Source organism: Hippichthys cyanospilos, chromosome 11 (genome assembly GCF_059441005.1).
Source record: "Hippichthys cyanospilos isolate Australia breed blue-spotted pipefish chromosome 11, RoL_Hcya_1.0, whole genome shotgun sequence".
Taxonomy (NCBI): Eukaryota; Metazoa; Chordata; class Actinopteri; order Syngnathiformes; family Syngnathidae; genus Hippichthys; species Hippichthys cyanospilos.
In genome coordinates this window covers 18,270,868-18,284,487 of record NC_142379.1, presented here as the reverse complement: position 1 = coordinate 18,284,487, position 13,620 = coordinate 18,270,868, and the positions used below count along the sequence as shown (strand labels likewise).

The 13,620-nt window shown below is 39.1% G+C and overlaps 1 protein-coding gene across 8 annotated transcripts in view; it reads left to right on the top strand.

Moving 5' to 3' along the window:
- The first annotated feature begins 317 nt into the window (after positions 1-317).
- elna (elastin a) overlaps positions 318-13,620 on the top strand; it is a 55,694-nt gene continuing 42,391 nt past the window's right edge. For 7 of the 8 annotated variants that reach the window (XM_088427908.1, XM_088427909.1, XM_088427912.1 and 4 more), the window contains exons 1-2: positions 318-422; positions 12,180-12,239. In XM_088427908.1, coding sequence (XP_088284034.1) covers positions 347-422; positions 12,180-12,239 — 136 coding nt within the window. In that variant the 5' untranslated portion in view covers positions 318-346. The remainder of the gene's footprint in view (positions 423-12,179; positions 12,240-13,620) is intronic. The other variant, XM_088427915.1, reaches the window with a different exon arrangement.

The following is a 13,620-nucleotide window of genomic DNA, read 5'->3' as shown; positions in this document are numbered from 1 at the left end:
TGTATCCAAGCAAGTGTTTGGCAAATAGTTCAATTCCTTCTTGATGGGGGACTTTCTCTCTCCCACAAAATGTGTCTCTTTCCCTCTCCTCTCCCCCCCTCGCCACCCCCTTGTCCTTGCTGGCAACAGCACTTGTACTGCTGGCAAGAGTGACCAGAATAAAAACAGCAACAACAGACAGGGAGGAGGGGAGAAAAGCAAAGTGATCCATTGAACTTGGGCTTTTGCCGTCTTTTAATCCTTATATTGTTCTCCTTTTTTCCTCACCACTACTCAACTTGTGTCAATTAGGTAGCGGAGAATAAAATCAGCTCATCTGGGGAGGGGTGGTGCATTTGGGAGCGAGATGGCGAACGGAAAGGTTCAGCTGCTCCTCCATGGACTGTTCCTCGTAGCGGCGATTCAGCCCACTCTGCAAGGAGGTAAGCATGTGTCACAGGTAGATTGAACTCTTAGCAGGTGCAAAGCTTCTACTTTTGGCCTATTTAATTTGGGGGAAAGGTTTTATCTTGTTTATAGGACAGAAAGACACTTTTAGAATTAGGTTTTTTAATGACCTTCCCATGTTAATTAATTAATTTATGCATAAATTATAATATTCAGCACTGAAAACATTGATTCGTTTTCTGTTGTTTCAGCTTACTTTATGAATCTCGGAGTAGATGTGAAACCAAACCTCTGTTGAGAGCACATTCTTGTTAATACTTTCATTCTTGGCAGTGTATCTATACACAGATTGCTAATAAGTAGGAGATGATGGTCAGCGTTTTCTCTTTTCAGGCCTCTTTGCTTCATAGGTTTACTAAACACAATAAAACGTCAACCGTCAACAAATAAAATTCTGTTACATACTAAACTGTTCATATTTAATCAATTCAGATTCAATTCTCTCCAGTTTGGAGCAAGATGGAACAAGTTCACATGTGTTTATAAAAGGCTATGCTCATCTGAAAGAATGCTCTGATATGCTGATAACAAGTGTGCTGAGTGATTTCCAACTAAAGAACATTGACAGCAATCCAAAACTCTGTCTCACCACTCTAATAAAGAAATTATCTCCGCATGCTTGCAAAGTGTGTCACACTGTTTACTTCTAGCATGCATGTTAGGTGAATTCCTGCAGGATTCATCCAAAGAAGTAGAGTCCAATATTAGAAGATCTCTTGTATTGTTGTCTCACTCTCAACTAAATTAATCCATGTGCCAAACCCTTTTCATTCTGTGTAAGGTGTCTCCCAAATGAATTTACTGCATCACTTTCAAATGGAAAATTGTAGGTTATTCCTTTTTTTTACTCTGCTATAACAGCACCTGTACCTGAGCAGAATGTTTTGTACACCTGCATAATCTAATGAGACGAATCAGAAATATTGTCTGAGAATAACACAGCTTTTTTATAGACGGTACGCATATCCAAGAGGTTTGTTGTTGATTAGTGTGTTTGTTAATGTGGTTGAAGTTTGCAGAGCACTGCATCATATAGAGCGAGTTTATGCAGGGGTAAATTACAATTTAGAATTCATCCATCCATTCATTCATCAATTTTCTGTAGCCGCTTCTCCTCACTCGGGCACTGGCTAGGTGATGCCTATCCCAGCTGACTGGTTGCCAGAGAATTTAGAATTAGAATATTTATTAATATTGCCGCCTAATGTGAAATCAACCATCCACCCATGCATTTTTGGAACAGCTTATCCTGTTCAAGGTCAAAGAGAGCTGAAGCCTATCCCAGGTGAAATCAGAAAAGTGTTAGACTACACTCTGGATTGGTTGTCGATCAGATGCAGCGCGCATAGAGACAGACAAGCATTCACAATCCCCCTCCCAGAATCACTTTGGCAACTGAACCACTGCTGCCCCCGCACTCAAGTTAGACAAATGCACTACTTCATCGTCAGTGACTCAAAACCAATCAATATCTTATTTGAAGCAGAATTGCTCACGTATTGGATATCATTTGATTAAAAGCCTCACGTCCAAGCGAAACTTCATGGTATGGACACAAATAGAACAACTTCTGGCTGTTAGCTCTTATTGCGCTTAGTTTTCTCTTTATCATAACTACTGGCTTGCTCATTGACTGTTTTATCACTAATTTGATGTTAAACAGAAGCAACAGCTGCTCCACATGCTGTCATATATGAAGTACTTTCTTCAGCAGTTGCCAATATTCTTGTTTAAATCCACATTTTTGTTATAAACTAAACATCATTGTATTTATTCACCTCAGACATACACATATGCACACAGTGTATGTAGACCATGTGTGTATCTATAACACGTGGGCGAGACAGCGTGTCCTTGGTGGACTCTGAGCCAGATGGAGACAGAGAGAATATGAGTGACCTATTTGACAGTGTGAATCTGCCAAGTTTACCAAGAATCAATTAAATGTAAAACCACCACCAAAAAAAGTCTTTTTAAAATGTTCATTTGAAGAGCCGTTTGACTTCACAGCTTATCTTTTTTTTCAGACAGAGAGAGACATTGTGTGTGCATACCTTTCCTCCCACACTCACTCTGTCTGTTAGTTTACTTTTTATCCCGTTTTACACTACTTTGATTTGGTTGAGCTTTCGATCTGTGTCAGCCAACCAGTGAAAAACAGTCACATTGTGTCTGTCTCACACAATAGTCCAAACCAAATTGTATTGCATTCATTTGATTACACAAATGTCATACTTCAGGGTCTGTTTTTAGCTGGATGCGTTTTTATTTTCAGTTATCTCAGCGGAGGTATGAAACAAGTGCCAAAGAAGGAACCATTAAATTTGGAGCTCATCAATCATCAAGCATTTTTCACACAGAATTTTGGTGGTCCCTCCCTTTCCCAACAGGATTGTAAGGATTATGTGGAAACACAGCTTCCTTGACAGAGATTTGCACTTTGAATGCTTGTTTGAAATGCTTTTTTGGTCCAAGTGGCATTTTGGATCTCGGGAGATTTGAGATGAAATTGTTAGACTCTTAAAAAAAAAAAAAAAAGATCATCCGTCTAAAATATTCCAAGCTGACAGCCTTGTTTTCAGCACGCGGTTCTCATTGCACTATGTAGCAGGTCAGAGGGCAGTAATTATCAGTATTGGCTGAACCTATTCAAAATCCTTATTAGGTCCACCCATAACATCATGTTTCCCAAACCAACTCCATCTGTGTGTACAAAAACTAATAGGGAGGGGGTGGGGGTTCATTGAGCCGAGTCATAGGGTCACATCTATGAATTGCATTAATATTATTAGCACTCAATTGGACTTGTTTCATGTTCTTCGAGCACTTGCACTTGCTTGAATTATGATCGAGCGAAAGGCACGTCTGAAGGTTTTCCATCGACAAGTGTAAATGATATATGGTCCCAGGGGAAACAACTGGGAAAGGTTTTGTTAATAAATATGTCCACTGTCTTGTTAGAAAACCATATGGTGGGAATCGGTTTGTATCACAAATCCAAAGCATCAGGTGGATTTGGCAAGGCACTTAAAAAACTAACTAGCCAACAAACTTCAACTGAAAGTTGAACTATTTACACTATTTACACACATTCCATGAAACAAAGTTGTCTTGCAACTTGAAATGTGTTACTCATTTGTGAAGAAAAGCCACTTAGAATAAGGTTAAGCGGTAAATGAAAAAAAGTATATTCAACTTTCAATGGCAAACTATTTTTTTTTGTCTAGAAGCAGAGCTAAATAAGTAAATAAATGATAAGACTGAAGATATTGTTTGACTGCATTGCTTCCCATCTATAGAGTATACAGACATTGCAGGCCAGTGGCAGAAATTCTTCTATGATGTGGCCAGGGTGTCACAATACCTCAGTAAGGGATGGCCAGAGAGAGAGAGAGAGGGATGCACAGTCAGTCAGGGTTTCATGATTTTTTTTTTTATTTTTATTTTGTGATATAAAATCATAGGCAGCTCGGTGGAAGAGAGGTTAGCACGTCCGCTGCTCAATTCAGGGATGGGACCTGAGTTGAAATTCACATTGCTCGAGCCTTCCTGTGGAGTTTGCATGTTCTCCCCGAGCCCGTGTGGATTCTCTCCGGGCACTCCAGCTTTCTCCCACACCACACTCCTAAAAACAGGCATCGCAGATGTATTGGACATACAAATTTCTCCATAGGTGTGATTGGGTGCATGGATGGCTGTTATTTCTGTGTGCCCTGCAATTGGCTGGTAACCAGTTCAGGGTGTCCCATGCCTACTGCCCGGAGACAGCTGGGATAGGCATCGGCAGGCCTGAAACCCTTGTGAGGATAATAGGCTCTAGAAAATGGATGGATGGATGGATGGATAAAAGAATTTACAATAATAATGGTAGTGACAGATTCGTCAGCATGTCTTTGTATGGATGTTTGTATGTTTGAATGGATGGATGTTGTTGCAATATCTTTATTTTAGTTCCAAGATTTAATATCTATAAGGAGGTCTCCCTTGTTTGGAGCTCGCTCCACTCAGAATTGTACTATTAGCCGAACTAACGTCATTCATGTCCGACGAGCCGCGGGCCTCCTGGAAGGAGCGCAGCTCCTCGTTCCACCACACCACACTGACTGAATGCTGCACATGATCCGCAATGGGAGCATCGCCACCGGCCTCGTGTCGGCATCGTTCAAGCCGACAGTTCCCGTGGGCCAACTTCCAAAACCAGAAACATAGCGAACGGGCGGGCCAGCAGTTCATATATAATCATTGATTACAATAAAGTGCGGCTATTGAAAATGTAAAAATTCTTTAAAATAGCTGACAGTGAATGAGTTAACTGAATTTTGGTCAACAGCAATGGTGAAAGTGTAAAAATAATATTGGGAGTATTTATAATTGTATTAGTGCTTTAATGTGAAAACAACAAGGTAAATGTTTTCTGCTCATATGCCTGTTTAATAATAATAATAGCAAGCTTGCCAAGTTCTGTGGACACAAGGCAAAATGGAATTTCACTGCCTTAATTGCATTCGGGCTTTCTCCTAGTGGGAATTACTTTAGCTCATTTAAACCAATCAGTGTAGATAGTAAGACATATCCCTGTGATCCAAAACTGTGAGGGATTCAAACATTAGCTCAGGACTTCTGGTTGAGATACAAATCTTGATTCCCAAGGTCAGCGGTGCTTCAGGCTTTGTTGACAGAGACTTGTGAACCCAGATCTCAATCCAATTTTGGCTTGCGTGTGACGCGACCACAATTTATTGGATTCAAGTGATGAACTGTGATCACGGTGGTGATCAGGTCCACTCTGCAATCATAGAAATCATCACCAGAGTTCATGATGCGGGTTTCCCTCCTGCCTTCCAGCACATCATTTACGAAGGCATTCCAGTTTGGAGACATTTAGCGGGTCTGTGACTTCACTCATGTGGCCAGGAGCCTGCTTAAAAGCCTTGAATGGCTTGGCTAGTGTGAAAGGACTGTTATTAACATTTATGTCTGCCTGGCACTACTTCTGTACCAGGTAAGTCCTGGTAGCTATGACAATTTTATCCTCAGCATTCAGTTTTACATTAAAGCTGAAGTCTGTACAGCGGTGGCCAGAACCCATTAAACTTTTGGCAAATGGATTTTCTTACCACCATAACTACTGTGAAAGGTGTTACAGGGTTCAGACTGGTGGTTTGGACTGAGCTGTTTTCATAGTGCGTTATAGTTGATCGTTATAGGAAAATATAATCTTAGACAGCGCACGTGTGCTTACCACAAAAACCGGCACATGTTCATTTTTGCGCCATGACAAGTCTAGTTTACTGTGTTAGGGAATGTGGCATGTTGGACGTTCCTGCGAGCTTAGGGTACATTACTTTACACATCCCAGGTGCACTTCAGAATTAAGTGACAGAAAGTAGACTTTACATCAGCTTGGAACAGATCTAAATTGAGGTGCAGGTGCTGCATGTGATTTTGGTGAAGTAATCAAGGTAAACGTAGAAAAACTACGTTTTTTTTTTTTCAGGCACTTTGACTAACTTGTTTTTTGTTGATGTTGATTTAGACTAAGCTGTAACCCATATAAACAATGTAAAATATAATTAACAGTTATTGAAAGTTGATTTATATTGTATTTTTCTTTTGTTAATGTTAAAAAGGATACAGGTTTAGGTATACTTCTAAAATTTTTATAGATAATAATCTTATTTATAGTCAGCGCGTTGAAAAGTGCGTGAAAAGTTTTCTCTCCTAGGAGGGGCATGGCAAAACAAATTGAGAAGCAATGATGAAGTCAAAGAAATGCATCAATTTTTTTGCCTTGATGCAAAATGAGAAAAAAAAACCTGGAACAATTCCTGATACACTTTAATCTGTATTTACACAATCATCCAAAACCATTCTAAATTATGGAAACCACTTTTGGGTCTAATCAATTCAACCGTGTCTTATTCTAATGTCATGTCCAACTATGATAAAATAAGATAAAATTCCCAAATTTAGTTTTCTAGTTATAGGCTGCATGACTTATTTAGATTTTGTATGGCCCATCCAGTCCAGATATGAGTAATGACAGCGAGAGCATAAAAAGTAAACCCTTGTAATTGTATATCCTCAGACGCAAATCAGGTCTCAATTGTACATTGGTAAAACTTTGATTTATAAATCAGATATCTGAAAATGTGACTGCTGCGTAAGATCGGCTACACCTGGTCTTCGCGAGCTGAATGTTACTGAAATGATTGTGATATGCGAGTCTGTCCAAAGAAAACGGCTATAGAAAACCTAAGCTACAGCAAAACTCTGTGGTGTGTAGACCATTAAATAAGGTCGGCATCTGTCTCCATTTCTCTCCGTCACTTTTGTGGTATCTTTGCCCAATTTTGCCTTTTTTATGTACAAGGGTGTGATTGGTTACCTGCGCTATGGGGGCAAATGTATGCGGGTTTTTTCTGTTTTTAGTATACGCAAACACAGTTATAATTTCATATTTTAAATATGGCGGGGAACATCAAAGGACTAATACATATTGCATTAAATAAGTATTTTTTTCAGTTGAAATATTTGGGAGGACAATTTTCATTTTTCAGTTCAAACAAACGGAACATATATTGCTTGTGACACAGTTTGTTTTAAGTTATTGAAACAGGTTTGGTATCACGTTCCAGCCCAAATTCATTTGTACTTTTGTATTTCAAATTTTGAACTGTACCTCATTTGACCTTAGTACTTCTATTTTTACCAGCCTTTTTTTTTTTTTTTTTGCAGTACACACAGTGGAACCTTGAAAGTCAGATGAAATAGTTCAAATAAACTGAATAAAGCAGGTCCACAATAACCTCTAAATTGTAATTGGATGCAAAGACCTTCAGTCTAAACGCAAGGTTAGGTGTCCTACTTCAGGTTCAAAAAGCGTAGTGTCAGCCAGTACACAATCACCTGAACACCACCATGTCTGCTTTTCCAGTGCATATTTAGCTCATGCTCTGGGTCAGATTAAGGTGCATTACATGTTCCTCACACCGTCATGCTTCTCATCCAGCAGGCGGTGGCGAGAGTGACAAGATAGTTGGACAAGGACAGCTGTCACATGCTTGATAATGTAAGGGTGCCAGGATCCACACAGTTAATTTGACCATGCTGCTGCAATGCTTTGAGAGATTTTCCCAACACTATCTCAATGGGGGACTTTGTTTCTGGATTACTGTGAAAACAATCCAAAATTGGTACAGTTGTAGTTAAAACATTTTATTTTTTAATTTATCAACAGGCTTCATAGATCAAGTGTCAGGTTTTACTTTTCCTAAAGATGTGGACTGTTACCAACTTTTGTGAGGCCACCCATGTGAGCAATGTTGCGCATGTATTTTCTCAATTTTTTCAAGCAACATACAAACGGTTCCAACAGCTCTTGAGCTATTTAATACATGTGCAGTTGTTGCACAACCGCAGTACTGGGTAGTGGAAATGGCCCATTACTCACTAGCTTGCTTTTTAAATGAAGCAAAAAGTGCACTCTTGAAGGTCACAGAGAGCAATTGTGAAAACTGTCATTAACATGGGAGGCACTACGGAAAATAAACATCACTGCTGTATGCAGAAACAAAGCAAGTTGTGATTTCGACTTTCCTAACCTCTTTGCACGTCAGTCATCATTCACTATGTGGACGGCAGAGGTGGGCACTCTGTCACCACTGACCGACTGTCCGTCAGTCCGTCGCAGACAAATGACGGGAATGCTAAAAAAACGGTGAATTAAAAATGTTGGAATTGCATTTTTCATTCGTTGTTGTAATTGTCAGGATAGACATTACGTCAGATGTCCGTCAGACATCAGTTAGCCTGCCATGCCCCTTTTTATTTACTGAATTATAATTCAACTGTCTTGCATGATTATTTGCTGCATCTTTATAGTGATAACTGCAATCAGCCTGCAGTCAATGTGACAAGAGTAACTTTACAGTACCACCAAGCAGTGGAGAAACATGTTGAGTTGAGTGAATCATTTTGGTTGGTTCAATTCACAACTTGTCATTCACAGATATGACACAGTTGAGTTTAGCGGAGATTTATTTGTAGTTGCACCCTTTTTCAGTCCTGGTTTAAACCAAAACTCATACTGTACGCAACTTCTCAGTAAAATTTAGAATTGGACATGTTTTTAGTTATTTTGCTTTTTAAATATGTTTAAATAAAATTTCTTGCTGATTCTGGGATGCATTTCAATTGCAAAGTCTTCACTCTTTCAAATAACCCATGGGTCTGCACCCATTCGTTCTCTGTCTGGCTCATGGCCAGGAAGCAAAATAGAAGTTTTTTTAATTCCCTAATTAGACTCGGTAAATTCAACCTCAGCAATCCTTTGTTTTACTTGTAGTGTATGTGACAGATGAAATTTGGACACATTTATCCAAATGTTAATGAAACCATCTTCTATAGTTGTAGGGCAGGAAGTTACAGTATAAATGAGAACCGACATCCACCATTTGAGTGTCATGTCAAACATAATAATGCTATCCGGTGGACATGATTCCTAATTGCACTCTTGGCTCATCTGCATTCTCTATAGATATGAGTTAATAAATATGATGGTGTGTTATAGCCTAGGGTTAAACCCCTTTGATGGCTTTATTTTTGTGTTACGCTTATATTACTGTGTTGTGTATCAATTGCAGTGTAACTGTAGAACCACAGGCATGGTGTTAACTTTAAGTGTAAGTACAAAAACAGCAAAAAAAAAAAAAAGTATGATGTGCAAACAGAAGTAGATCATCTGACAAATGACAGACTAGAAAAAAAAGTCAATTGTCGCCCTCCGGTGGTGGCTAAAGGTTATGGAAAAATGCACAGACGGACTGACGATTACAATTTTGTCTGGCTTGAAAAAATGATGGACCAACGATGACGGAAAGGGGGTGGAGCTCTGACGAATGACGGAGCAGCAAAAAAAATAAATAAATGTAAGTTGCAAATACAAAATCTATACCTCACCGGTTTTATCAAGCAAAACATTTTACTCCCTGTTAGTTATAGAGACCCCAGCTCACACGCAACTGTGATGTGGATAATTGTTTCAGAAATTGATACCTGTACCTCATATTTACAACACAATTCAGAATATATTGGTTTAGCTAACCATTCATTTCGACTGTTTATCCCGTTGAAGGTCAAGGAAGAGCTGGAATGTATCCCAGTTGACTGGGCATGAGCAAGGCTGCACCCGAGATTGGTCAGTCAGTTGCAGGGCATACATACAGTTCATAGACAATAACTATTTGCACTCACGATTTAGAGTCTTAAGTTAACTTTAAAAACAAAAAATCTCCACAAAGCGGGTATTCAAACGCAAAACTAAAGTTTGCAGACATCTAACCACACTATAATATAGAAGTGGTGAAATGATCTTTACAATCTAGACCTAGTGCCGTCTGCTTGTTGTAGGTAATTTTTTGTTTTCAATATTGAAGCCATAATTTAATTAATTTATTAAAAGAGTTTATCAAATGGCCCCTGCACTAAAAGTACTTATCCTCATACCAAATTTCATCGCTTCATCAGTAGTTTTAAGTCAACCTGACCCCAAAATCACAAGTAATACACAAGGACCTCAAAGTTGACAGCAACCTCCAGATAACATCACCAGTAGGATTTTTGGCTTAAGTGTTCAAATTGTTTTCCCTCAAGATTATTCGTTTAAGCTGTACTCAGGTTCAAAATCAACTGTTGAATACTTATTGAGCAATGTAACTGTGCAAGTCTGTTGTAATGAAATTGAATAAATATAATCTGATGCAGATAAGGTCACATAGTGGTAGACTGCGTACTTGATGCCCTCTCTCAAAATGGCACAGTAGCCCACCACCGGAGGAAAAACTGGGGCATATGCATTCCCTCTTGCCTGGCGAGCAAAGCCCAGACAGGAAATCCTTCTGATTGTGTGATGACGGAACAAGCTCTCCACCCTGGTTGGGTGGTACCTGCACCTGACACATCTGTCACAGCAGCAGTGGCACTGACACACAGCACACACACACACTCACACACACATTTTCATGACCTTAAATGAGCATTATTATCCTTGTAGAGCAGAGCTTTTCAAATGGCAGGGCGGCCCCCCCTGGTGAGGCACGAGGTGACGGGGGGTGCGTTTAACCCCAGGAAAAAGGCTTTGTTTTTGTCATGTGAATTGGCACTTCAATAAAAAAAGAATTTTCATCTGTTTTTTCCAGGCTCTATGTTTGTACTTGGGTCATTTTTTCAATTTTAGACTAAGCTGTAACCTGTCAAAATGTCTTTAAAAAAGTTGTTGAAAGTTGATTTGTTTTGCTTTTTTCCATTGTTAATGTTAAAAAGGATCTTATTTATAGTCAGCATGTCGAGTTGGCGGAGGGGGGGGGGGGCTTGTCAAAATATAGTTGAGAAGCACTGATGTAGGGTGAGAACAGGTGTTCTTTTCTTGTAACACATTAGATCGTGTGAGTGTACCTAACTTGTGACCTAAAAGTGTGCGTGGGTGTGTGTAATTGTGTGTATGTGTGTGCATGTATATGAAATTATGTAATTTACAACTATTTTAAACTAAAGATATGTTTCTCACGCAGAGAATGAGCAAGCGTATCCAGTATCGTATCGTATGTTTCTGGAGTGCACTCATTACGATGTCACTACATAAGTATAAGTGTTGCAAATATATTAATTTATCATTACAGTAATGTCCAGTGTATATTATAGTTTCTTCTCACTGCAAATTTCTTTTTCTGTTTTTATGTTATGCACTTGAAGTTTTTGTAAGCCTTGACATTTTTGTACTAACCTCAACTCTAACAATAAACAGAATTTTTATGTTACTATGGCAGAAAGATGAAATACTTCTCAATTATTAGTGAAAGCTCTCAGATCATGTTTACATTTTTGGATTAATCTTCTGGCACTTTTCAGCGGTTTGTGTCATACATTTTCATTATGCTTGTTCAGACACTAATGCCTTGTAATGTTCTTGCGCTCTCCCTGCGTACATGCAGGCGGAGCACAAAGTGTGGCCTTCACACAGTATGCATTAATAAACACACACAAACTCCTTTAACATGTGTTTTTAATCAATTGGCCTCCTAGCGAATGTAAAGGACCGTTAAACAAAATTGCCGTGTTCCCCTCGGCACAATTCTCTCCATTGTGTTGTGTTTGTGGTGATACAAACCAGCTTTCTCCCTCACAACATTGAACGCTGTAACATGGGTCTGAGCTCACCAGTCCCCTTGGATTTTTTTCCTTAGCTGCCACAAAACAAAGGCAGTCATTTTTTTTCATTCCCCTTCACTTTTATTCTTGTTGTTGTTCCCTTACCCTCGAAGGAATCAGATGAGAAGGAGGCCAGGGGTGCTGCAGGTGGGGGCTAAGGGGGTCCACAGTGGAACTCTCTGTAAAGAGTCATCCAAATACACTACCTCATCTAAATGAAAACTAAAACTGTTCTTGACCTTTGTCTCATTTTGATGCACGTCTTTTGATCTTGAGCCTCACAGGAGCTGTTCATTTTCAACGTAAGCTCGTCACAGTCGTGACCTGAGATAAACTTCACTTCGATGTCTGGGTCAAAACTAATAAATGAGTTGGGGAATGTGTATATAATAAATTGGGTCATTGAGTGGTTCTGAGATTTACCAGTTTTGAGATGAAATCTTTCAATCTATGCTCTCTAACATTTGGGGGAATACATACAGGTGAACAAGAATGACCCTTTGCTCTCCTTCTGTGTGTTGCAGGCGTGTTTTTACCACCTGGTGCAGGGCTGGGCACTGGACCAGGAACTGGATTCTTTCCAGGTAGCAAAGGCTCCCTCGTCTGCTGGGATGGTTTACAATAATAAACTATACCAGCCACAACTCATTGCCGCTAAACCATGCTGCTGCCGCAGATTAGACATTTTACTACGCTGACGCATACATACTAAAAAAGAACTTAATAAAGCATGAAAGAACTTCAACTAAACTTAGTGTAGAAATTTAGTTTCATGATAATTATTTGGCAATCGTGAAATATGGTCCTGCAGAACCACAAAAAGTAATTTTGGCCTCTCATGATATAATGTTTATAATTAAACAATACCAGCCCTCTTTTAAGCATTGATAAATGCAGAGGCCACACATTGTGAAATCTATTTTTACCCCAGACAAATTATTCACAGACTAGATTAGGTTTTGTGTGTGTGTGTGTGTGTGTGTGTGTGTTTTAAGTTCACTAACAAACGAGAAAGGAAAAGTATGATGCCCTGTATTTGAATTTGTCCAGCAACACTGTAGTGGCAATTGTTAGGGCAATCAGCAGTGTATGCTCTGGCAAGAACAAGGAATTAGAGGGCAATGAATGGCCTTTATCGACTAACACAACACAAAAGCTAAATCCAACGTGGTCACACTGATAGTGAAGCGTTCTACACGAATGATGACAATAATGGAGCAATTGCATTTCTCAATCTGGAGCAGTGGAAACATTTTTGTTTTGCAGCATGTTATTGATCATGCTAGTTTTGATTTATGAAGAGTGATAAAAAATAAGGCATTAAAAAAAAAGCTATCAAATAGGGCTACACAGGGCTCTGTACTAATTTTTTGTGGTGGTAGCACCGGTTCTATCAACTTTTTCACGCAATCGCACCGAACAGGATTTGGTTGCATGCTTTTTCAGAAATGTACAGCATGACCATATTTGTTGATATAGACTGTATGGACCATTTATTGTATAACTGAGTAAAATATCAACGCAATTTCAACACCATTTTTTTTTTAGATACGTGTCTACTTTTATGTATTGATAGAAGTCTCACATGTTTTTGATATTTGCAGTTATTAACACTAAATCCATTGGTGGACTTTTTCTGTCTGAATTTGGAATGTCTGACTGCATATGTGTGCACACAATTAAACTTGTGCGATATATTACAATGACAGCGTTATTGACTAGTGGTTTACATCTTTCAGCGGTTTAATAGGACTTTTTTTTAATGGCATTGTGTTGACATTATTAACTGTTACATGATGGCAGTAAAATCTGAGTCACAAGGATGATTAAGTTAGCCTCTTTGCGACAACAGCTGCAAAGCCCAATTCCGAAATAACTATTACAGCTCTTGCGTCGTCATCCATGTAATATTTGGTGTGTTCATTTTGAAGTTGGCCATCGTAGTAGGTCATTGGCATGTGGCGT